Genomic DNA, 26,511 nt, shown 5'->3' with positions numbered 1-26,511 from the left:
TTGGGTAGCCAACCCACAAGTCCATGTGGAGCCCACTCATTCACATTATGCATCCCTTATTTAAAGTTAAGTATCACAAAATATAGTTTCATATTGACTTGATTTTTCCCCCACCCTTAAGTAATATTCGATTTTCTATGTTGCTTTCTTGCAATGTTTGTCTTCCTCAGTATTTAACAATATAATAACCATATATAAAACAGTGTGTACAATATATAACAATATATAAAAACAGTTTGTTAGTTGTCTGACAGCACCAGGGTCCCCCCCCCCATCTCTGCATGGTATTCTTTGTACAGGTGACACAGAACTCTGAAAGCAGAGATTAAAGGTGTGTGGGGAATGGAATGGTGTGTAGTGTTATGTTATGTTGTTTCTCTGACCATTTAACCGTTGGGGCTCACAATTTGCCACGAGGAGGCAGGTCGTGCAGCCAGTAGATTATTTAAGTACTCTGGCAGGCCCAGCCACCTAATTTCCGAGGATTTCAGTAGCCAATGCCCATTTGGGGGGGGGGGGAGCACTAGAATTTGCAAAGGCTGAAAGAGGTTTATGAGACAGTCGTCGAATTTATACGTTGATTAGAATTTGGCGGGATTCTTAGGGGCATACTCATTGGTTTAGTTAGGGTGGGGGGAGACTGATGGCTGGGGAGAACAGGTAGAAGGATGGGGACAATAGAGTAGGCATCCCCAAAGAGGTCATGAGGATGAGCCCCACCAGGCAAAGTATGGGGGGGAGAGAAGGAGACATAGACCCATCTCCTCCCTCGCCTGGAGATGGGGTTTTAAAGAGAACTAGAATTTGGAAAGGCCGAAAGAGGTTTATGAGACAGTCATTGAATTTATACGTTGATTAGAATTTGGCGGGATTCTTAGGGGCGTACTCGTTGGTTTAGTTAGAGTGAGGGGAGATTGATGGCTGGGGGAAAACAGGTAGAAGGATGGGGACAATAGACTAGGCATCCCCAAAGAGGTCACGAGGATGAGCCCCACCAGACAAAGTATTGGGGGAGAGAAGGAGACATAGACCCATCTCCTCCCTCGCCTGGAGATGGGGTTTTAAAGAGAACTAGGTTTGAGTACCCGGTTCAGATCGACTTGAAGGCTGTGCTGTGTCAATTCTAGTAGGATGGTCAAACTGCCAATCCTGCTCCGGGGTAGGATTTGTTAGCTGGCAGTGGGGGGGGGGGGGGGGGTGGCAGAAACACACATTTACTTCGTTCATAATCTGAATTCTCACTCACTTGCATTCCATTTTTATACTTTTTTGTTATATTTTATAATATATATATATATATATATATATAAGCTAAATTAAAATAGGATATCCTACTATTCTTGTTTATTTTTATTAATTTCTATCTGTTTATTTAATTTTTTGATTAATTGGATTATATATGTATATACAGGCAGTTCTCGCTTTATGAGTTCCCGGGATTACGAGTTTTTTTTTTCCCCAAGTATGAACAAAATCGAAAATATGAACATTAATTGAAAAAAAAATGAATGTTAAACATTCATAAATACCGCATTCCAAACCACGTGCGTAGCTATACAATACAGTGTGCCCCGCTTTACAATATTAATCAGTTCCAGAGACACCATCGTATCGTTAAAATATCGTAACGTGAATCCAATAACACATTTTTTTTTTTTTGGTAATTCGTTTCAAGATCTTTGAGGTATGTTTTTAAGGTCATAAACCTGACCTTAAGGCCATATAAAAGGTCATAAGCATGATTTGTAAATTGTATTAGTTACCAATTCAAATCATTAAAATGCATTACACTTTCATCGTCATCATATGTTCTTGTTATAAGAATCAGTTTTGAACAGCTTTGTGATGTTTTTCTAAAGCACATTTTTGGAGGTCACGACCATAAAACAGTATAAAAAATTTGCACTTTCCGGTTTATTGGGCTTTTCTGTTACTGCAATCAATTATAAACGGGTAGTAAAATATCTTCTTGCATTTGCGAAAATACCGATAGCTGGAATTGTGTTTTTTTTTTTTTTTTTTTTTTTTTTTACGTGTTTCTCCTTTACTGAAATCTTCAATTGTATAAAAAACATAAATAAATTTTCAGAATCTGCTCTTCATCCCTTTTTTTTTTTCAAGCTTCGTAAACTTTTTGCTCCATGCGAATCGTGTTAGTTGCAATTTGTGTGTGCCGTTAAAAAATGCTTATGCATGCAATCGTGAAATTTATAATTAAAAGAGAAGATTATCTTGGAAATAAATACCTCGTGAAACATTTCTGAAGAAGAGAACTCCTTGTGCAACAAACCAACGAGTGCCGAGCCAATAGTGAGTGATCAATGAGTGTGCATTTAGTCATTGATGATGAAGATTAAACTTTCTTTAACATTTGTAAGTCGTAAATAATAAACTTTCTTTAACATTTGTAAGTCGTAAATAATTTCTGTATTATTATAATTTGCTTGATTTTATAGGCTACGTTTTCATTTCTTTGGATAAATCAATCTTTGTTTAAATATAAACTAATTAGTTAACTAATTTCATTGTTGAGAATGTAACCCCTATTTTTAACCTTATGTCTATGGGAAATAAATTCCCGCTTTACGAGCGCACGCTAGGAATGAATTAACTCGTAAAGCCAAGAACTACCTGTATATATACAGTAGACTCTTGATTTTCCGGGATAGATGGTAAAAAAAAAAAAATCCCGGATAATCGATTTCCTGGTTAATCCAAAAATACAGAAGTCCCCGACATACGTAGGAATACGTTATAGAACTTCTAACTTCGTCTAGTTAGAAGTCCTATAAAGTATTAAAGTTAACGTGTTACTAGTCATTCCTGAGTTAAAGTCCTTTAACTCGGAAATGACTAGTAACATATTGCTACTATATTATTATTGACAAATCTGAATTCGGCGCGATACTTGTTAATGTTTGACCATTTTCATACATTCTTATTGGTTTAATTTTCTTATCCAAATCAATCGCTTTCCTTTTGTTGGTAGATTTGCAGTACCGCTGCCACTTATTCTCTTAGTCGCCACCGTGATAACGGTCAAAATGAAATTTTTTGTAAATAACTTCACAGGGTTAGGGCAAACTCCCTATTATCACCCTGTGCTAGCTCACATTTTACTAAAGCACATTTCTGGAGGTCACTGCCATAAAACAATAAAAACAATTTGCACTTTCCGGTTTATTTGGCATTTCTGTTTGTGTATCTAATTATAACTGTGGATTCTTACAAATAAATTGTAAGAATCTTTCCCATTTTTGATTGTTACTCCGATCTCACTTCTGCAATTTGTGCATGCTGTGATCGTCATTATTGATTCCTTATTATTTTTTTGTTGTTTTAAATTTTACAATCCTAAAATAAATTTTTAAAAAAAATTGAGCAAAAAGAAATTTACGTAAATCCATAGTTGCGTAAGTCGGGGATTTACCGTATCGAAAATCAGTAAAAATACATAAAAAATATGGAGATAGATATAAAAAAAAAAAAAAAACTTAGCCGGCACTACTCACGTGTCCAATACTATGCTTCCCTTTATTTTTTGCGATGTCAATTTTAAATCTAATAGCTTCCCTTTATTTTTTCAATGTTGCGTATGGTTTGGTCACCAACATTATAATGGTTCATTAAAGATTTAATGGATGCACCGTTTTGAAACTTTTGAATAATTTAAGTTTTTGTTTAACTGAAAGTGCAACTCTTGCGTTTACCCATCATTTTTGTGATTTCTAAACAAAAAAAAAAAAATATATATATATATATATATATACTATAAAAAAAATTTGACGCCCCTGACAAATAACGAAACAAAATTTGTATTTTTGTGGTGCGCCGGAACACAATAATCGACACGGCGCACTAAAACAAACTAAACATTAGGTCTCTCTCTCCTTTTTAGCGGTTTGTGTGAAGACGGCGGGGGTTGCAAGATAATAGGCACATTAATATCCCAATGACTACTTATAACACCGCTTCTTGTTGCTTATTTACGACTTGCAAAACATCGTTTATACCTATTCTAGTTATTACTTGAATTTTTTTTTTTTTTTTTTTTTTGAGTCTTGAAGTGTCCCGGTAAACCGAGATTCTGCTGTATATATATATATATATATATATATATATTTTTTTTTTTTTTTTTATTATTACTATTATTATTAATATTTTTTTTCTTTTTCTCACACACCAGGGGTGGATGCAGTGGTTAGTAATATAAATTTAAATACTAATGCATAATAGTTGAGGTTTTTTTTGTTTTTTTTTTTCCTTTGGTAATTGTTGGCGCATAGGCTTCTGTGGCCATAATGCACCTCCCAAGGTTTTTGTAGTACTTTGATCCAAGCCCGAGGCGGGAATCGAACCCGCGACCTTTGGGTTGCCCGGTAGGCACTTTACCCACCCGGCTAGCCCGGTCAGCTAATAGTTAAGGTAATAAGCAAGAATATAAAAGATTAAAACTAGGGTTAGTGCATACTTAAGTGTAACATTTATGGTTTGTGTTCTTTTTCTCACACTTGCACACTCTGGGCACCTCAATGTACATGTTGTTTAGTATATACGAAGTAATGTAAGTAGTAGTAGTAGTGGCATGTGATGCAAGAAACCAAGTGTATGAGCTTATGCAGCACCAGCCAAAAAAAAAATCACACTATTCCCTCCAAATGCCTGTCCAGTTCCTCCTTAAATTTATTCAACCTATCAACTTACACAACAATAGATGGAAGTTTGTTCCAGCAATTAACCACCTGCTGGCTAAAGGCAAATTTCCGCACATGTATTCTACATCTGTCCTTTCTTAATTTGAATTTATGCCCCCTTAGGTTCGTAATCTGAACAAGTGGAAGGATCCAATCAGAATTCAGCATGCTCAACCCATTCAAGGCCTTATACACCTCAATCAGATCACCGTGCAGGTGCCTACTCCAGCCACTGCAATTTGCAGAACTTAAGCCTCTCTTGGTAAGAGGATCCCTTCATTCCCCTCACCAATCTTGTTGCCCTTCTCTGTACACGCTCAAGCAAATCTACATCCTTCTTAAAATTGAGGCCTCCAGACCTGTACGCAGTACTCAAGGCATGGCCTGACCATTGCCTTATATAGAGGGACAATCACCTCCTTTTCCCTGCTAGCAAAATTCCTATATATCATTGACAAAACCCCATGACCTGTCCTGGCAGCCTGTCTGCATTGCTCAGAAAACTTCATATCTGACTGCATAATTACTCCCAGGTCTTTTTCATTTTCTACCACCTTAAGTGTAGTACCACACAGTAGGTACTTTTCTCTGGGGTTACTTCTACCCATATGCAGTACTTTGCATTTGTCAAGGTTAAATTTCAGTTGCCACTTCTTAGCCCATCTGACCAAATTATCTAGATCCTTTTGCAGTAGCACACTGCCATTGCTGTCATTAACAACCCTGCCGACCTTTGTATCATCTGCGAACTTCGACATTAAGCCTGATATACCTTCATCAATATCATTGATAAATATACAAAACAATAGTGGACCCAACACCGAACCTTGTGTGACTCCACTAATAACATTTGTCCACGAAGAGCAGCACCCATTGATTACCACCCTCTGTCTTCTCCTACTTAACCATTCTTTTATCCATTGTAGCAACTTACCCTTAATACCATTCTGCTCCAATTTGTACAATAGTCTTCCATGTGCAACAGTGTCAAAAGCTTTCCTGAAATCCAAATATATGATATCGAAATTATTTTTTGCCTCCAGCTCTTTTGTAACCACATCATAATATCCCATCAAATTTGTCAGACAAGACTTTCCCTTAACAAACCCATGCTGTTTCTGAATTATTGCTGCAGTCTTGTCTAGATGATCCTGCAATGCATCTTTAACCAATGACTCCATTATTTTACTCAGAACAGAAGTTAAACTAACTGGTCTGTAATTACTCATGTCACCCTTCGATCCCCCCCCCCTTTGTGAATTGGGGATACATTTGCACATCTCCAGTCTGTGGGAACCTCCCCTGAGTCCAAGGATGCTCTCATAATTATGGCTAAAGGTTTGCTTAGTTGCTTTGCTGCCTCCTTTAATATAACTGGATAGATCCCATCCACCCCAGGTGCTTTTCTTATGTTTAACTTTGTATCCTTTTAGCCAGTTACATTTGCTCTTCCACTCATTCCCATTCACCATAACACTCATCCACTCTCTGTTTCCCTCATGCTGGGTCACTCTTTCTTTTACCGAAACTGACATTTATCATAATTCCTAATTCACTCTTTTACTTAGTACCCAGCTTATTCATTCTATCTTTCATTCTACATTGCATCCCCTTGCTACTAGCTTACTGATATTTTTCAGCTAATCTGTTTCCCTGGCTGCCTGTGCAGCTCCTCCCACAGGGTTACTTAATTGGTGTGCCCCATTTTCCTACACATGGCAGGGTAGTCCTGGGGGGGGGGTACCCAGGTCAATCTGGTTTTGTCATGTCAGGTTTCTGTCAGGGCACAGAATACTGCTATCCTCACAGTTTTTAAATTATTATCAATAACTGTATACAGTAAAACCTCCTTTAACAGACACCTCTTATTTTGACACTCAGGCTTGGGTCCCCGCCACAAGTACAGTCGAACTTGATTATAACGAGATCATGGCTGTAACAAGCAAAAAGCCATAATGATTTTAATTTACATGCATTCCCATACTATCACTCACTGTTATAATGAGCGTACTCCATGGCTATACCAAACAAATTGTGGTAACTGTGCAAACATTCTTAATTGCTCGGGTAGTCAAACCCAATTCTTGGAATAGATGAAAATGAAAAGGGTGACTTAGCTTGCATTGGGTTAGCGGCTGGTTTATGACCTCCTTCCATGCACTGGGGCAATACAATAGTGCATTGGCATTCTGCTTGTCGCATTATCAAATTTAAAGATTGTTGTGTATTCACTGAACTATAAATTTATTTTTGGGCTTCTAAGAATTTTGGAAACGGGACTTCTGAGGACATTGTATGCATTTTGGGACTTCTAAGAATTGTATGCATATCATTTTAAAGTAAAATCGGTTAGAAATGACCCCTTTCTTCCGAAACATGTCTACTTGCAAAAGAATGTGTCTCAATTTGCGAAAAGTCAATTATTCGTGTTAGAACGTGGTGCAAAAAATGAAGTGTGTAAAAAGTTTTCTTTGTTCTCTTCAACAATGTCAACATTGTGGAAGAATAAATATGTTTACATGTTGGCACTGGAGAAAAACATAACCGAAAAGTAAAATTTAGAAAGTAAACTTTAGATGAAGCATTGCTTCAATGGTACACCATACAAAGAAGTGCTGGATTTTCAATAGATGGTCCAATCTTGAAGGCTCAAGCAGAGAAATTTGCTAAACAATTTGTATGCTATGATTTTGTGTGTAATAGTAGTTGGCTGGATAGATTTAAAACTTGACATAACATCTTTTATGCAAAAATTAGTGGAGAATCTCGATCTGCAGATCCAATAATGGGACATGAATGGATTGACTGTGTTTGGGCAGAAATCAGGAAAGATTTCAATGAAGAAGACATACAATGTCGACAAAACAAGACTTTTTTATAATTTGATACCTGACAATACGTTCAAAGGGGAAAAATATGTTGGTTGAAAAAAATCAAAGGCTCGCTTGTCGGTGCTCGTATATGCTAATATGACAGGAATTGGCAAAAAAAAAAAAAAACTGTTTGTTATCGGAAAATCGGGTTAAAACCTCGGTGTTTCAAAAACGTAAGGAAACTTCCTGTGGATTACACTTCGGATATTTTTTGGCAATACGTAAATGATTGGAATAAGGAGCTATTCAAAAAGAAGAAAAACAATTTTATTGTTAGTTGGTAACTGTCCTGCACATCTCCCGATTCAAAACTTGTCCAACATTAAGCTAGGGTTTCTGCCTCCCAATGCAACATCAAAATTACAAGCAATGGACGTAGGTGTAATCAAGAGTTTGAAAGGATTCTATAAAATATTTCTAGTTCTACATCTGATCATTCAAAGTGAACAGAAACTTGCCAAGTGTTTATCAATGTTGGATGCTGTTCCACACATCATTCAATAAATTTACAATGTTACTTCGACAATCGCATCGAATTGCTTCAAGAAATCTAAATTAAATTCAAATGAAATTTCAATTGTAGATGAAGAAGATGGAGACGAAGAAATTTCGGCCATTATCCGAATGGTTGCTACATAACAACATTGTAGGTTTTAATACAGATAACCTCTATGAATTTGTATGAGTTGATGACAACTTATTAACTAGTGGTGTTCCTACGGAGACTGACATTGTAGATGCTGTTCTTAATAATGATGATAATGACGCTGATATTGATGATGATATGATGACAATTGAAAGTGAATCAAAATCAGTTCTGACCAGCTCAAGGTGCAGTGGACACAGTCAATTTTTTTGAAGGAACTGAGGCAAGTAATGAGACTTTTAATGTGTTGAGGGTTTTAAGGGGAAACTTAAGAAATATCAAAGTGAAATCGTTAAAACAAACAAATCTTAAGATTCATAAATAAAGACTAATTGAAATCGTGTTTATTATTAAGTAGTATTGTTTTTAATTACAGAAAAATAAATTGTGGTTAGTATTAAGTGTATTGTAGTTTATGCAAGCATATTAATACAAATAATATGTAGGTATATACTTATTATTTTTTTTTCCTCTCTAATATTTCTTTTGGTTTTTGAATCTATCTTTTTATAAAGTTATTGAGAATTCAAAAAAAAATAGGAGATAGATTTTTTAATGTTCATTGTTTAATGGCCCTGGGGGCTTCCCATCTCTGCTATCACTGATATAGTGAGTAATGGTTATAATGAGGAAATTTTGTCAGTCCCTTGATGCTCGTTATAACCAAGTTCAACTGTATTTGAAATTACATGTTAAGTAACCTCTCCAAAGTTAAAACTCTAGTACGGATGTGGACACTAAGAGCTATTCTTTTTGATTTTTCAACTTTCCTGCAATGGACACGTGGATATATTTTTCAAGGGTAACATTTTGGATGAACACGTTTATTGCCAGTGATATACACATACAAGCAATAAACATGCTGTGCAGGGTTCCAATTCCATACATGTTTTCACAGGTCTTCATTTAGCCATGAAGGCAGGTAAATGTCAAGATCATTACAGTAACAGTGACATTAATGAGACTTCTGATAGCCACAGATTACTTAAGGAGTAGCTTGCAGAATATGTTGTTATTACACTCACCGCTGGTATTTATTATGCTGATACAGAATGTACAAACTTCATTTTGACTGTCTGAAACAGTTCCACTGGCCTGCACGTCACTTAGCAAGACAATAAAATTGTAAACATGTGAGAATACAGTTGTAATACTCTACAATAAATTTCTTGTTTTTTCTTTCTTTATAGAGGACACTAATGCATTTGTATTAGTCCTCTACAGATGCATGCTACATTAATAAAACTGTCAGTTAAACATTATCAGACACTTTGATTGAAACCACTCAGTAATCTATCATCACTAAACATATGGCATATCTAGATGTTCAAAGTGAAAAAAAAAACTGATGCTAACATCAATTCTGTAGGCTTAGTTTTGTTTCCTCAGAGTGTATGGTTGTTACAGTACTGTAGTAAATTTCAAGTGGACTGATTCTGGGTGTTATGAAATTCTGTGCAGGGTTCCAGTTCTCTTACTCCTGTTCTTTGCCGCCTTTTTTCACTTTCTTATTCCAACAATGTTTTTCCTTCTGCTTGGAAATTTGCTCATATCCAGCCAGTTCCTTAAAGGACAAATCCCTCCTATCCAGTTATCGTCCCATTGCAATTACTTCTGCTCTTTCTAAAGTAATGGAGAAATCAATTAACTGCCAACTCTTAAACTACCTAGAATCCTTCCGTCTGATCAGCAATCGCCAGTATGTATTCCGTCAGTGTCGATCCACTGGTGATATTCTGGCTTATGTTACTCATTTATGGACAAATTCAATGGAAAAGTTTGTTGAAACACAAGCAGTTGCTCTTGACATCTCAAAGGCTTTTGATCATGTTTGGCATAAAGGTCCTCTAAACAAGCTTCCATCTTATGGTTTGCCAACTGTTTTTTGTAATTGGTTATCCAGTTTTCTCTCTGATCGCTCACTGAGGGTGATGGTAGATGGCTCTCTGTCTTCTAACTTCTCCACTAATGCTGCTGTCCCCCAAGGTTCAGTTTTTTCCCCCCACTCTTTTCCTCTTATATATTAATGACCTTCTTCCATTGACTGGAAGTCTTATCCATAGTTTTGCCGATAATAGCATATTGCTTTCCATTTTGAGAAACCTTGCCCCGCTCAATCAGCTTCAACTTCTCGAATATCCGCTACCAATTCCTTAAATGCCGATCTCCAGTGGGGAAAAGACAACTTAGTTGATTTCAATCCTCCTAAAACTCAGTCTTGTCTTATGTCTTGCAAAAAGGATTCTTCTGCTCCTATGCTTATCTTTGTTGACACTCCAATTTCTAGGCAAATGATATATCTCTTTTGATTACCCTGACTTCTAATCTCTTGGCACAAGCACATTACAAATATTGCTTCCTCTGCATCTAAAAAACTTGGTTTTCTCTTTCGCTCTCGGCATTACTTTTCTTCTAAACAGCTGTTCACTCTGTACAAATCACAAATCCACCCTACCATGGAATATTGTTTCCACATCTGGGGTGATGCCCCCAAAACCTCTCTCAGGCTTCTAGATTCTATTCAGAAGAGGGCAGTTAGGTTAATTAATGACTCCTCTCTAACAGAGTCTCTTCACTTACTGTCTCATAGACATACTGTTTCTTCTGCATGCCTTTTCTACAGATACTTCCATGGGCACTGTTCTGAATTGGCTTCTATAATTCCCACTCTCTTTCAAAACAGTCTGAACACGTGCTGCCACCAGCCAGCATCCTTTTACTGTCCAACTTCAAACTCACAGAACGAACTTTTCATCTTCCTCATTTATTCATTCAACTGCCATTTTCTGGAACAACCTTCCTTCATATGTATTTCCTGACAATTACAGTCTACAGAAGTTCAAGTCTAATGTCAACGAATATCTTCTTTCATCTTCTCAACCTCCAAGCCAAGCATGGTACTAAGTACTATAGGTTCTAATACCTCTTGTTTGGGGTTTTCATTAAAAAAAAAAAAAAAAAAAAAAAAAGCAGTAACAGTAATTATAAAAACTTAAGAAATTTTGTTAAAAACAGTTGTAGAAAAATGGTAACGGAAAGAAGTACCATACATTTTATCATGGCAAAGGCACCTTGGTGGATAGATTGATATTTTAGTTAGGTACCCAATCAAAACATATCCATCTCTGGGCCTATGATTCAAACCAAAGCTATAGAAATTGCTAAAGAACATCACAATATTTCCTTGAAAGCAATTTGTAGGGAGTCTTCTGGTGTTAATTTGGAAACCGTTGCATTTGGGGGTCAAAAAAGCTGTCATTTGAGTGTTTTAGTTAGGTACTCAACCAAAACATATCCCTCTCTGGGCCTATGATTCAAACCAAAGCTTCAGAAATTGCCAAAGAATCGACACCACTGACTTGTATTCAAACATATTGAAAGCTGATAAAATGTCCCCCCCCCCTAACCAGTTCCGGATAATTAAAAAAAAAAAAAAAAAGCCTTAGAGGGGAAACGTGTTGGAGATAAAGTGGCAGTTGGATGTCTAACTGTATGCAGTACTAATCATGGCTTCACCATTGCCTTATACAAAGGGATAATCACCTCCTTTTCCCTACTTTAAAAAAAAAAAAAAAAGGAATTTTCTGTAATGGTACACAATAAACTACTATAATTTGCTTGGAAGCTGAAGTTAACTGTTTTATTTAACTCAGTTTTATGTTTCATTAGAATTCATACGTAATGCTTTCACACAAGATTTAAGATACTTAACTGAAAATTTATTTTTAGGTGGCACCCAATGTTAAAAGTGACAATCGCAACTTGTGTTTTCGTTTTGAAAATTGCACTTCTGAAATGAAACCAAGGCATTTTAAAGGTTTGAATTTAAGCAAACTCAGTGTGCATTGGAAATCAAACAATAAGGTGTGGGTGACTAGGGAGATAATGATAGAAATGCTGATATAGTTGGATAAAAGAATGATTTACCAAAATAGAAAAGTTATTTTATTTCTTGACAATGTCAAGAAATAAAATTTTTCCTTGAAAAATTTTTCATTTTTCAAGGAATAATTGCAAGCTTTTAAGGTGAAATATTAGCAAACGCAAATGTGTGCTGAATAACTAGTTACAGGGAATTTCGTTTTCCAAATTATTGAGACTGGCTATGTGTACATTGACTTCAACAAAGCGGACACCTCTTTGTGGTGGACACTTTCTTCTGCCTTAGTGGTGTCTGCTATAGAGGTTTTACTGTACTAGGAATGTTATTAGTGCTATGCAGCTTTTTCAAAAAAAGCAAGAACTTAAGTCAGGAAAACTAGCCTGTATGCCGAAGAAGCAATACTGGCTAGGATATGTGTATGCCATACCTGCCTGGTTCATTCCTTCTGCCTCACAAACATGCTGACCTATTTCAGTTTTTGTACCCAACTAACTGTTGAGCAATTTTGTAAATTATCTTTTGTGTCATAGAAAAACAACAGGTCACTCTAATTCTCTTTGGAAGCGTCAGGTCTTTATTACCCTACAAAATATATTAATAGACAAACTAGAAGTAGTAAAATTTATTTGCTTAATACAGTGTTACAATAAAATATAAGCATCAGTAAATTGGCAGTGAATATCAACACTAACCAACTTTTTGGTACACCATAGCTTTCATTGCTTGCAACATAATAATGGTTAAAACACAATTTACTGCTTATGTAGGTGTTTTTTGACATTATTTATCTCCCCATATATCTTAAAAACTAATTTATAGTTAAGTGACTTTTTCTGTTATTTGCATAATATGGTAACATTAACAGTTGTTGCAACTTGTTTGACTTTGCTATCCGTGTAAATGTTCAGCAAACTTTGTAGTATAATAGTGCATGATTTGAAGATGAAATAATGAGTCAGGTTATGTACACATTCATGTTAATTATAGATGAGAATTTAAACCTTTTCATTGTTCATAATTCTTTTAACAGTCTAATGTTATTAGAAGTATCCATGATTTCTTATATATCTTAAGTTAATTTTGAACAAAATACACATATGAGTTATGTTTGGAAATGTGTGTTGTAATTAGGCTAACTGTATTTGAAAGAATATATTAAGTTTACTTTTTTCCTTTCAGGTAAACTTAAACACTACATGAAGAAGATGAGGAAATTTTCTAAAATTGGAAAAAGAAAGAAATCTAAGAAAGCTAAATTTTTAGAAAAGCTTATAAAAAATTCAGAATTGTCATCATCTACAATAAATAGTAAATTTTTATCCAAATTGGAAAGGAGAGGGAAAGTTAAGAAAATGAAAGAGCTCAAAGAAAGTGGAGATGGTTTCCATCTGGCAAAAATAAAGAAAAATAAAAAATTAAAAAGGCCTTCCATTCTAAAATCAGAGGTCCAGCAGCAGTTGTCAGTTAATGTAGAAAGCATATCTGCAGTAGAGGAGAAAGTGTATAATTCAGAAGCATCTGCTTTACCAGAATCAGAGAATCTTTCTGGGCTTATGTCAAATGCAGAAAAGACTTTGGTGGCAAATGAAAGTGAAACAAACTCTGCACCTCCAGTTTTGTTACCTGCTTTTAGTGTAGAAAATAACATTTCCATTCCAGAGGCTGCTACTTTATTGGACAGCGATCCTCCTCCTCCGGTTTTGCAGGCTTCTGTAACAGTTGGAGAATCAATAACTACAGAGGGTTGGAAATCTCTTCCAAGAAAAGTTAAGAAGAATATGTATGGCAATCCTAAAAGGAAGTTGCTGAAAAAGCACAAACGATTAAAGGTAAGGTTTTTAAGTTAAAATATATTTCCAGGAAAACTGGTTAAATATGTGATCACTTCATGTATATACATTATTAATCACAAAAGTAGTATTCCACTTCAAGAAATGTCTCAGTATTTAAAATTTTTTTGTCAGATAAATTTGCAAAGATTAAACACCACTACCATTATTGTAACTCCTAATTTAATTTATATTCACAGCTAATTAATATTAACAGAAAGAACCAGAAAGTTGCTGGAGAGGCCTTCATCCTGCAGTGGATTGAAAATGGCTGATGATGAAGAATTTATATTCATATTTTTGAAGGGTTATCTGTAAATTAGGAGAGATTTTCTTATGCATATAATGACATAGTGAGCTGTGCATCAAACATTTTTACGTTTTGTGCACAGCTGTTAATGTAATGTTAACATAAGAAACACAATATTTTCCTTTTCTGAGTTGCTTACATGGTTAATGTAAGCAACTCAGCAAAGGAAAATATTATATGTAGCATAATATATTTTATACATAACAGGGGTGGGGGGGAACAAAAAACAAATTTTAGAACATAGAACTATTCAATTCAAAAATGGTGATATGCAATAAAATTTTTGCTAAAATCAATGTGTAATGCAGACACCATGGCAATTTTTGTTACTACTAAGTGTGCTCATTCATCTCCACGATGACAGTGCAGTCATGTCAGCTACAGAAAAGCACAACTGATTTTTTGGATGAAAATTGCCTTGGGTTGGAAGTCAGACTTATGTACAATTAAAATTTTTCCCATAGGCCCAAGGGGATAGTCCACATAAATTAACAAAAGTTGAAAGCTGGATGTCCTCTTTTATTCGTAAAAATTGACACTTAATTTTAATCACTTTGCTGTGGGCTGTAAAAATTTACTATGAAACGTGGCCATAATATGTGCAGTGTTTATTGAAATGAAGCCTTCAGTAAATAAAAAGAAATGCAATATATCAAATTAGCAATTACAGTCATATAGGAGGAATGATTGTCAGCCAATTATAATTTATTTGATAGACGGATATGCTTAGTCATGCTAGGAGATCTGAGTTTGTCATGTTTGGATACAGATCTTGTCAGAGATTGGAGAAGTTCTTAACTCATCAGTGGTAGTACCTGTGATTGTAATAAACGTGGTGGCATCCTAGCTGATATGACAGAATGCAAATTTTCTTTTTTATTCCTGCAAAAATGCTTTTTAAATACTGTTTATACCAATTTTTGATATTTTTCTCATCAGTTTATTTTTTTTAATGAAAATTTCAAAAATTAATTTTTTAAAAATTATTTTAAAAAATGCAATAAGTATCAGTTTTATTGAAAATAAATTTTTTTCTTCCAACAAACAAAAATATATTTTTGATTGGGGGGGGGGGGGTGAGAGAACAAGAAAAAAGTATAAAACATGAAACTGTTAGTCTCTTCTGTTTTCAAATTTATAAAACCATTAAGCACGCGCTCAGTATTACTCACATGCATACATTTTTCATTATATATTGCATATAATGAATATATATGTTAGATATACAGTGAGTGCTGGTTATATTGATCATGTTTGCAAATTGGATTTTAATTCTAATGAGCGAAAATCGACAAATATTATCCACAAGCTATAAAAATAAAGATAAAACACAAATTTAAACTTTATCAATTAAATGATGCAGGAAGATATTATCCAGAGGTTAGAAAAATAAATTTATACTTATGTAATAGCTTAATTAATATACATATTAATTAAACATATAACACTTTGTAATATGATTATAATTTTAAATAGTCACTTATTTTAGATTGCTTTAAATTATCACTACAAAGTCTAGATTTTTTCAATATTGCGTAGCAGTCTTTATTCGACTTTCTCCTCAGGATGGCTGCAGCTACATGTGTTTGCCAGTTTTGTAACTGGAATTCGTTCGGGTTCATCTTCATTTTCTTCCTTCTTCGCAAAATCATCAGTAACAGACTGGGCAATTTCTTCTTCTGTTAAAGCTTTAGTAACTACCTGTTTATAACAGATTTTCACAAACTGAAAACAGCAAATTGTTATTGTTTTATTGTTGTGACCTTCAGAAATGTGCCTTAGAAAAATATCACAGAGGTATTCAAAATTGATTCTTATAACCAAAGATGTAATTATAATAAACAATGAAAGAGTAGTGCATTTTATTGATTTGAATTGGTTCTTTGAAATTTGATTCTATAAAGCAGCTGATTCTAATAACCAGTGAACTATAACTGGCACTTACTGTGTGTATACCTACCATGTGATTTTTAGTCATGCGTATTTTTAAAATATGCATATGACTCCCCCCCCCCCCCCACACACACACAATTATGGGCATACCTAATTTAATGGTGTACTCTTAAAAGCCAACATTAGGTAACTGAGCTGATGTTTAGCCTGTGTGCAACTACATGCCATGTGTTTTCAAAATTGGTTAAAAAACATGAATAGCATTTGAAAAGTTTGTGGCTTTGAGTATGAAGGGGTTTATTTGAGGAGTTCTTGGAACATTCACATTGCTCTTCGACATTTGGAGTCAATCCACTTTTGCCACTGATGCTGCAATGCATCGATTCCAGCTATGAAGATAGTTTTTTCTTTTGGGCCTACAGTAATTCTTTGCAGTAGTGAGGTTACCATTGTTGGGAAGATGGATGGCAGCCTGCTATTTTTTTTTCATATTAGGAAGTAGATGAAAGTCTGATGCTGCTAGATTTGGTGAATGTGGGGAATAGTCCAAGATTTCAAAGCTGTACTTGTGCAGACATGCCGGTTATGGACTTGTGAACAGGTGCATTTTCCCAGTGGAACAATACTCCTTTGCCGAGTTTCCTCTGCTTTTGTTTTCATGCAAACACCTCACAAGGTCTGTGTAATGTGCTCCTGCAACTGTCTGGGCTTTCTGAAGGCCCAGGATCCCAAAAAACCATTGCCTTGCTAGCAGAAGGAATTTACTTGGCTTTCTTTTGGAGTGGTGAGTGGGAGATCTGTATTTCTGCTGTTGCGTCCTTATCTCTGGCTGAAAGTGATGGACCCGCTTCTCATTCATGATCACAAACCTTGCAAGGAAATTTGGTGAATCTGCCGTCAGCAACTTTGGAACCTCATTCCAAATAACAGAAGCTTTAACAGAACACAATAACAGAGGCTTTTTTTTGAAAGCCTCTGTTATTGTGGTACACACATTCAGGTGAGATGCTGGTATTCATTGAAGTGTCACTTGTAGATCACTCAATTACCAGATTGTGCATGCTGTCAACAGCTTCTGGAGTGTGATGGACATTGTAGATCTGTAGCATGGGTCATCTTCCAGGCTCTTTCTTCTAGTTTAAATTCTGCTGGCCCTTTAACTATGGAATAGGAAGGAGCATCCTTCCCCAGTGTTGTAAGCATATCCTTATGAATTGCTTTGGTGTTAGATTCTTTTTTTCTGAATATTGGATGACTGCATGCTGAGTGATTTTTTTTTTTTTTTTTTTTTGTTCCCCATCTTTCCTCTACATGTAGGAGTGCAACATGTCCAAACTATGGGTCCAAAACTCATTCACAATGTGCAGTTGGATCTTCATAATGCCCTAACTGTAAGGATGATTATCTGGCCTAATCATGTGAATTTGCAGTTGGAAAAAATTACAAATACTTAAAAGAACAAAATTAAGTACCCAAGGGGCAAAAAAAAGGAAAAAAGTCAGCTGTGCTTCATTCTACAACCAGTGTGTGTGTAGCGCACGCGCGCTTCACACACACACACACACACACACACACACACACTGGTTGCAGAATGAGCTCAATTAATACGCTTGAACTGGAACCAATCTAAGTGACATTTAGCAGATCAAACCAACAATGCTCCAATCACAATTCCTTCTGAAATCACTGCAGGCACTCAAGAAAAAGAGAAACTAAACCACACAGATCAGAATTGAGAAATTGTATGGACACTGACAACATGGCCAACAAAAGATGAAAGGGTATATCTTCATGCAGAAAACATGACGCCGGTGTCCTTTTAATCTTGGATGCAGCAGATGGTAATGATTTTGAATGCCCCATATTTCCTAGGAAGGAAATTAGTGGAATGATCATCACAAGTAGTATGCTCATAAAAGCAAACTCTTCTTCCACTAACTAAGTAACACAGTACATCATTCAGTAGAATTGCAGATTTTTGCAGCAGTATTGATGTTAACCATGATTTCATTTATTTATCTGATTTCATAACCATTTTCTTACAGGAGTTCACAGTCAAAAGTTACAAATATGAACAAAACAAATTTAACCTTTACCTATGGAGGTATAGCAGTAACTCCATTAATACTACTGTCACTACAAATCTCCCCTTGTTTACAGCTGCTTTCTGTGTTATCTCAGAATTACTCTGTTGTCTTAATGCCTTTTACTAAATAATGTCTGTGCTATCAAAGATCGCAGCAAATTTGTAACACAAATACCAGTCCCGTTCTGTTTTCGGTGACTTTAATGGGAACTATCCATTATTGAGATCTTCCCATATGGATAACAAAGGGTAGGTTATTGACCATTTTATAATCATTTGTAAATTGCAAACAACAACATCAGTACTTAGAGATAAGATGGAAATTCTCTAGAGCAGATTGAAAAAGTTGTGTTTTTCAATCTGCTTTCAATCATTAGTCAGTGAATGACTATATTATACAGACTCAAAGAATAGATAATGCAACCAGTCGCATCAGCAAGCAGATGCTAGCAGCAGCTAAGACAGTAACCATAATCATCTATCCAAAATACAAACTAACTGCTGGTGTGATGGTTCATGCATTTAAGCAATAAAGCTTGAAATGTTTCACAAGCATCCAACTAAAAATCTCTTAATTATAAAGAACTAAGACCAAGGCAAGACATTTAAATTCAAATTAAGAAAAGACAGATGTAGAATAGATGTGCAGAAATTTGCCTTTAGCCAGTGGGTGGTTAATTGCTGGAACAAACTTCCATCTGTCGTGGAAGTTGATAGGTTGAATAAATTTAAGGAGGAACTGGACAGGCATTTGGAGGGAATGGTGTGTTTTTTTTTTTTTTTGGCTGATGCTGCATAAGCTCATACACATGCTTTCTTGCATCACATGCCACTACTACTATTATGCACAGAATGACAAGACATTATACACTTTGCATTTAGTATTACTAATGAAAAATGCCCTTAAATGTCCTGTCCAGTCTTCAATTGGAATGGGCAGGATATATCATTCCCAGTAGGCATAGAAAATGCCTTATGAATGATATGTTTACAATCTACTGTTTTCAGACTGATACAAAAAATAACTGAATAATAAACTGTCACTATTTGAGTATACATTCAATCGTACCTCATAGGTTACTAGTGTGAAGAATGATGTTGTTTCCTTGTCTCACAATGTCCTGTAAAGTCAGGAGTGATTGTAGACAACTGGATTCTCATGTCGGGTGTGACATCCAGTCTGTAATGAAATTTAGACATTGTTGCCACATACCTATTTAGATGTTGCCCCACACTACATATTTAGGCACTTAATGGATATTCTTGAAGACTGCATCAGAATTCAACCAGGGGAAGCTCACTGAATTTCTGTTTCAAGCTTGATATCAGATGTAATATCTATCAGACACTTGTAATTTTGCACAGACATGCCATTCAGTTTCTTGAAACACAAAATGGATTTCAAACCCAGACAGGCGGCACAGTAGATGTGAAGTATTTCTGAAACGCCTGTTGAAAACCATTTAAATGTTGGATGATGTTACCATAAATAGTTTCTTCCAGGCTAGGTTCTGTTTCTATCAAAGTCACTCAGGGTTGGAAAGCATTCATGCTGCCTTTTTCTGCGCAATTCTGACACTTGTTGTGAGTATCGACATGCTCTTTCTTCGACATGAGAGATTTAGTTCATTAATTCTTGTAAAAATGTTTGCTAAGTATGCCAATTTCTGTAGCCAAGAGGTATTTACCAAACAGTGAGAAAGATAAGATGGGTGATCAATTAAAAAAAAAAAAAAAAAAACAGAAGAAATTTTCTGAACAAAGTTCAAAAACACTAACAAGAACTTTTCCACTAGAAAGCCATCTTATTTCTGTATGAAGCAGCAGGTCTCTTTCTGTCATTTTGGCAACAGGCACTTTAAATGGAGCACACAGTTGACTACTTGAACAAAACCACCAACTCTTTGGTATGTCCCACAACCCCTGCTGTTGCCACATCAGTGCATGTATCAACACACTTTTTGCAACTGATTTCATGTTCTATCATCTAACTATTTATGACATTAAATATTTCTTCTGTAGTCATGCAACTTTTGGGAGATTTACAGAGTAGTAAATCTTCCTCAGTTTTGTTCTGGAACAAGTAACATGAGAGATTTTCGGAGGTCGTTTTTATTTCATTCTCGGCCACCTTCTACTTGAGCCAACCGGGCGACTTCTGCACCCGGAGATGGCCACATAGGAGAGTGCTGGCGAACTCGTCGCCGCAGACAATCCTTCGGATTTAGTCATCCGACCCTCAGACAGGCGAGGCCCCGGGAGGTACCCGAGGCCGCAATGTGCGTTCGAAAAATCAGTGCTCGATGTGTCCTGCAATTCACACCAAGTCTTGCAGCTGGCTGCGTTCTTAATGTGCTAGTTCTGATGTGTCTGTTGATTCATCAAGTTGCCATGAAAAAGCAAAGCTGGATTTAAGTTATGACACCAATTGTTTTTCTGTATTTGCTGACCTAGATCTTGAATGTGACATTTAACACTATAATCAGAATGTCTTATAATGGGGAACTTACCAAACATTGGCTGAACCCTGTGGTTTTTATCCCTACACATTAGCAAGGTTTTTATGGATTTATTGGATGACTACTTTCCTCATTTTCCCCCTTTCTTGTTGCCTCTCTAACAGCTTGTTAGAGAGGCAAGAAGAGAAAGCAGTACCCTTGATGTCATTATTAGCAAAGACCCTTTGTGCATTAAGAATCTGCACATAAAGTCTCACTAGGTGGCCATGATCACAATGTATTGATGTAAGATTTAAAGATGTAAATACTGTCAAGAACAAAGGGAAGAGCTCTTACTTTCATAAAAGTGACTGCAGTGGGACGAAGTTACCAACAGCAAATTCAAAGTGGGAAGCATTTGGGGACGTAATCATAGAAGCTAATGCATTTTATACCAACTAGGAGAGACTGTCAAAGGCTTAGATCTAAATGGCTATCAGATGAACTGATGAGCCTTGTAGAAGAGAAGGGAAAAAAATGCATGGGATGCATATAAATTATAAGGTGACAGATGTGTACAGTAGATTACATCACAAAGGGGGTTAGGCAAGCAAAGGCAGATTATGAGATGTTTCTGGCAAAGAAAAGCAGAAAAGACTTCTCTACTTATGTAAACACTAAAAGGAAGATAACAAATCACATTGATCCAAATGATATGAATGATTTAACTGTTGATAATCCTACTCAGGTTGCTGACAAATTGTATAAGTATTTTGCATCTACGTTCACACATGAGGAATTTTTTATGGGTGGAGATGTTGGAAGTGTGTCAAATTCTTAGAGAGAACTGAATGACTTTATGATAATTGAGAGAAAAGTGTAAGAGAAATTGTTGAAGCTAAATAAGGGGAAAGCACCTGGGCTGGATGGGATATATCCAATTATGTTAAGGGAGTCAGTAAACGAGGCAAGTAAACCTTTAACTATAATTATGAGACCATCCTTGATTCAGGAGAGGTCCCTGTGAACTGGAGATGTGTAAATATATCCCCAATTCACAAATGAGGAATCAGGGGGTGATGTCAGTAATTACAGACCTGTTAGCCAAACTTCTGTTCCAAGGAAAATAATAGGGACTGGTTAAAGAAGTCATACAGGACAATCTACGCAGGAGTACAGTTATACTCAGGCACAGCATGGATTTATTAAGGGGTGATCCTGTTTGAACAATCTAAGTAGATACTATGATGCATTAACAATGGAACTGGATGAAAGAAATAATTTTGTTGTGATGTACTAAGATTTCAGAAAAACTCGATCCTCTTGCTCATCAAAGACTGCTATACAGTGTAGCATTAAAGAAAGTTACTGCTGTGGATAAAGGAGTGGTTATCAATGGGCACTACTCTTCTTGGACCAAATTAATGAAGTCCCTAAGGTCAGGGCAGGTCCCACTGTTGTTTTCTATATTTTTTAATGTTATTTATGAAGGTTAGCATGAGAAATAATCACAGTAATCAGGGTGTGCTACTGAAACAGGATCGAGACAAATTAGGTAGATGGTCTGAGAAGTGGCAACTGAAATTGAATATCGACAAATGCCAAGGTATGGGGAGCAGTAATCCTAGATTAATGTACCAACCATGTGGTATCACATTCACGGTGTGGAGAATGGAAAAAATCTGGGGTTAATTGTGCTGTTGTTGTTATTTGGTTTTTCAGAGCATTAGCAACTAAGGCCATATTGTTCCTGGGATATGCTGTGGTCATTTCCTAACCTTTCCTCATCCTCCATATTTGGTGGTCACTGGCTCCGAACCCCAGTCTGATTGAGAAGCGTGTGCTATGCACTGCTGCTCTTGCCCACCTGGCTACGGAGGTGCCTATTTAATTGTGCAGTCAGATAAGTTCTGTGACGAGTAAAGATAGGTTGCCATGAGGTTTTGTCAATGATATATAGCAGGGTTGGCCAACGAGTCGATCGTGGATTTAATTTCGGTCAATCACAACAAATTTTAAATATACAGTCATCCCTCCATTTCTGCACCTTGTGCAATGAAATTTTTGAGATGGTAGATCACGGCACATTTTGAAGGATAAAAGTAGATCACATCACAAATTAAGCCGGCTACTCCTGATATATAGGAATATTTTCCAGAAGAAGTAAGGAGGTGATTATTCCAATGTATAAGGCAATGGTCAGGCCACATCTCATACAGGTGTGGAGTTCTCATTTTAGGAAGGACATGGATACGTTGGAATGGGTGCAGAGAAGAGCAACCAGATTAGTGAGAGGAACAGAAGGGTACTCCTACCAATGAGGGCTTTAGTTCTGTCCTCCTAAAGTTGTACCTGGAGACTATGTACTTGTGAAGTGTTCAGGGCTTTAAATGGATTGAGTGAGCTCAGTGCTGATAGAATCCTTCCTCTTTCTCAAAACACACGAGTGAGCTTAAATTCAAATTGAGGAAGATGAATGGATATGTGGAAATAAGGGAAGTTTCGTTATACTAAAGGTTCTAATACATTTCATGTGTGTGGTTTTAAAAAAAAGAAAAAAATTGAACTCTGAACAGACAGAAGTGTGGACCAAAATAATTGAATCTTCCTATATATATATATATATATATATATATATATGTGTGTGTGTGTGTGTACAAAGCATCAATAAGAATATATTATATGTAAATATCCTGTGGGCTTTGGTTTCTGTGCTCTTTGTAGGAGGGTTCCTGTGTGATAATGTATTAAAGTTGTATTGTGGGGGAGGCAACTCACCTCAAGGGACATAGAAATAGGTGCTCATGCAGTGCGAAGAATCGTTATATTTGTAACAAAGTTGAGCTGTGTTATACAGGCTATACCTCGGGTTTTCAATCAGCTGCTAATTTGGGATTGAGGAGAGGCAGTACTAGCAATGAAAAAAACTTTGGCTGTAGCATCCATGATTGGGATCATAGGTATCTGCCCTACAATTTACAAAAATCAAGAAAATACAGCACCATTAAGGACAAAAAAAAACAAAATATTCAAAACTGGAACCTATTTTGCCTTGTTCGGCATGCAGAGATCTCAAAACAAGAGGATAATCACAGCTGCATGTGCGCAGAATACAATCAGCTTAGTGCTGTCAAGAACAGTGGCAATAATCGGTTTAAATGGTGGAGATAAGTAATGTGATCCACTGAATCACAGTTCACATTGCTTAGCTGTGGTGAAAGTGTAAAAGAAATTGCGTGAAGCAATTGATCCAAGTTGCATCCTACACTCTGTGCAAGTCATTAGTGGTGTTCTCATTTAAGGATTCTTTTCATGGAACAGTATTTGTCCTGTCATAATATTTTAGAGGAACTTGTCTCCTGGTGGACATAATTGAATACTCTGTCAGACCACAGTCATTCATCCCATAATGCTTGCAGTTATACCTGGATAGGGGCAGGCCATTCTAAGACAGTGAGAGTAGTTTGCAGATCAGTTCAGTGATATACAGCATTGGACAAACACTTCCATACCTAAATTTCTTCAGTATTGGAGTGACACCTGCAAAAACACAGTTGTAAAGTAAATGGTTGAAAGGCATACAAGTAACTCTCCACCTTGAGCCATAAAGTGAAAATGCCTGTATTTTCCCAACTTGTTAGTGTTAAATTTATATAATTCCAACAATTAATTCATAAAGCAGCTCATATCACAAATTCTTGACATAACCATCGTGATGTGAACAACTTTGGTATATTTTTCCTCTGATCAGTTACAAATGGATCATATTTGATGTTGTTTACAAACAATCTTGTGATCTTGCAAGTGACATTCTTTGTTATATATTAAATGCAGAATTCAAACATCTGTTAATTCTAAAAGAACTGTACATATACTGTGTTCATGTACAGTTAGAATTTTCATTACTATGCAGTGAAATTTCTTTTCTGCGTGGAACCATGGGGTCAAAAACCATTCTTACGACCTTGCATATACCATACTGCTGATGTGCTGTACTCCAATAAAAGCGGCCCCGGGTGCCAAGCGTATTTCGAGGCCAAGCGATATTCTTGCGATATATAGAGAGCTCTTGTAAAGTGATTGAAGTTATTCCCTTTTAAGTTCCTACATTTCTATCAACAGCTTTTCTTTAAAACTAGTTCTATACTTGAAAACCACTAGTTAGAACACAGAAAGGAAACACACCTTTCTTTTTCCTATATTTCTTGTTCTATTAATCAACTAACACTTCAACCACTTGGCCTCCGAGCGGCACTGCTCCTGCCTCCCCGTGGCGGGGCCGGAAATCTGGGGGAAAAGTTATCCCCCAGGGCTAAAAGGAGCAACAATGGATAAAAATGACTATCCACCTCTAGAGCCTTCAAACTCAAGGCTAGATAAACCAACCGATGAAGACCTGAATCAACCAAAAAGGCTCCAAAGAGAAGTGCAGTGCAATGAAATGCCAAACTTTCTGGTGATACACTATCTCTCCAACCAACCTGTCGGAAAATTATCACCATTCGTCATCCAAAGATTTCTGGAATCGATTGCTGGAACACCAAAAATGGTTAAACGACTGCAATCCGGAGACCTATTAATTGAAACAGCCAACTCCAAACATTCCGAGTGGCTGCTAAAAACAACGACATTCGGTGGCTTGCCAGTATCTATTACTCCGCACAACACCTTAAATTTCTCGAAAGGTGTTATAACCGAATGGGACCTACTTACAATATCAGAAGAGGAATTGGTTCAAGAACTAAGTAATCAAAAAGTAACCAACGCCAAACGCATAATGACTAAAAAAGATGGAAATCTCGTCCCAACTAGGTCAATCATTTTAACCTTCAGTACCCCAGATTTGCCATCCTCAGTAAAAGCTAGCTATTTAAACTGCCGAATTCGGGCTTATATTCCTAATCCCATTCGTTGTTTTAAATGTCAAAAATATGGACATTCCCAACAAGCATGCAGGGGAGAAGCTATTTGTCCTATTTGTGGTTCCAAGGAACATACACAAGCAGACTGTTCAGCATCAAGTCCCATTTGCCCCAACTGCAAAGAAAGTCATCCAGCATTTTCAAAATCCTGTGAAATGTGGAAAACAGGGAAAAAAATTCAAAAATATAAAATTGAACACAAAGTCACATACCCTGAGGCACGCAGACAGGTTATGTTGACCACGCCCAGTCTTTCATATGCATCTCACACTAGAAGCTTTATTTCAACAGCAGTACAAACAGATGTATCAATACCTCCCAGCACATCTATGGCTAATTGGGTTAAAAATACATTATCTAATTCAGGAAAAGACACACATCAAACTAAAACCAGTGAATCGACCAACACTCCAATCAGCATCCCAACTAATACTCGGACACTCTCGCATGATAAAGAAAAATTAAAAACTACTAAAGACAACAAGAAACCAGAACCATCCACCAATAGTATGGAATTAGACGTACACTCAGATCTTGAAGAACCCATACTAGAACTTTATGCAAATGACACTATGGATACTGGGCGTCCCAGCTTCCCAAAAAAAGACCGGAAAAAGTGCTCAAACAAAAAACAGTCTGATGAATCATCCTCAACTAAACCTAAATGAACCAGAGAACTTACAATGGAATTGCAGAGGTTTTTGTAGCAACACTGACGATATTCAATACCTAATTAACCAATATTCTCCAGCTGCCTTCTGTCTACAGGAAACTTACTTGACCTCACAAATTTCTCCTTCGATAAAGAACTATTGCCTTTATCGAAGAGATCGAAATACCTGCCCATGGTGGTGTAGCAATCCTAGTAAACTCGAAGATCCCAACTAGGCATATCACACTCCAAACTGAAATTGAAGCTGTTGCTGTTCGCATAACT

The 26,511-nt window shown here is 36.4% G+C and overlaps 1 protein-coding gene and 1 pseudogene across 4 annotated transcripts in view; one reads left to right on the top strand and one right to left on the bottom strand.

Moving 5' to 3' along the window:
* Positions 1-26,511, top strand: part of LOC150083662 (uncharacterized) — a 396,332-nt gene that overhangs the window by 363,485 nt on the left and 6,336 nt on the right. For all 4 annotated transcript variants that reach the window (XM_090378102.1, XM_090378101.1, XM_090378103.1 and 1 more), the window contains one exon: positions 13,276-13,925. In XM_090378102.1, coding sequence (XP_090234228.1) covers positions 13,276-13,925 — 650 coding nt within the window. The remainder of the gene's footprint in view (positions 1-13,275; positions 13,926-26,511) is intronic.
* Positions 20,448-20,563, bottom strand: LOC150083663 (5.8S ribosomal RNA; annotated as a pseudogene; the record flags this gene model as incomplete).

Source organism: Mastigoproctus giganteus, chromosome 7 (assembly GCF_048544385.1).
Source record: "Mastigoproctus giganteus isolate SK-2022 chromosome 7, ASM4854438v1, whole genome shotgun sequence".
Classification (NCBI taxonomy): domain Eukaryota; kingdom Metazoa; phylum Arthropoda; class Arachnida; order Uropygi; family Thelyphonidae; genus Mastigoproctus; species Mastigoproctus giganteus.
The sequence above is the reverse complement of the archived record's forward strand: the minus strand, read 5'-3'. Positions and strand labels throughout refer to the sequence as shown.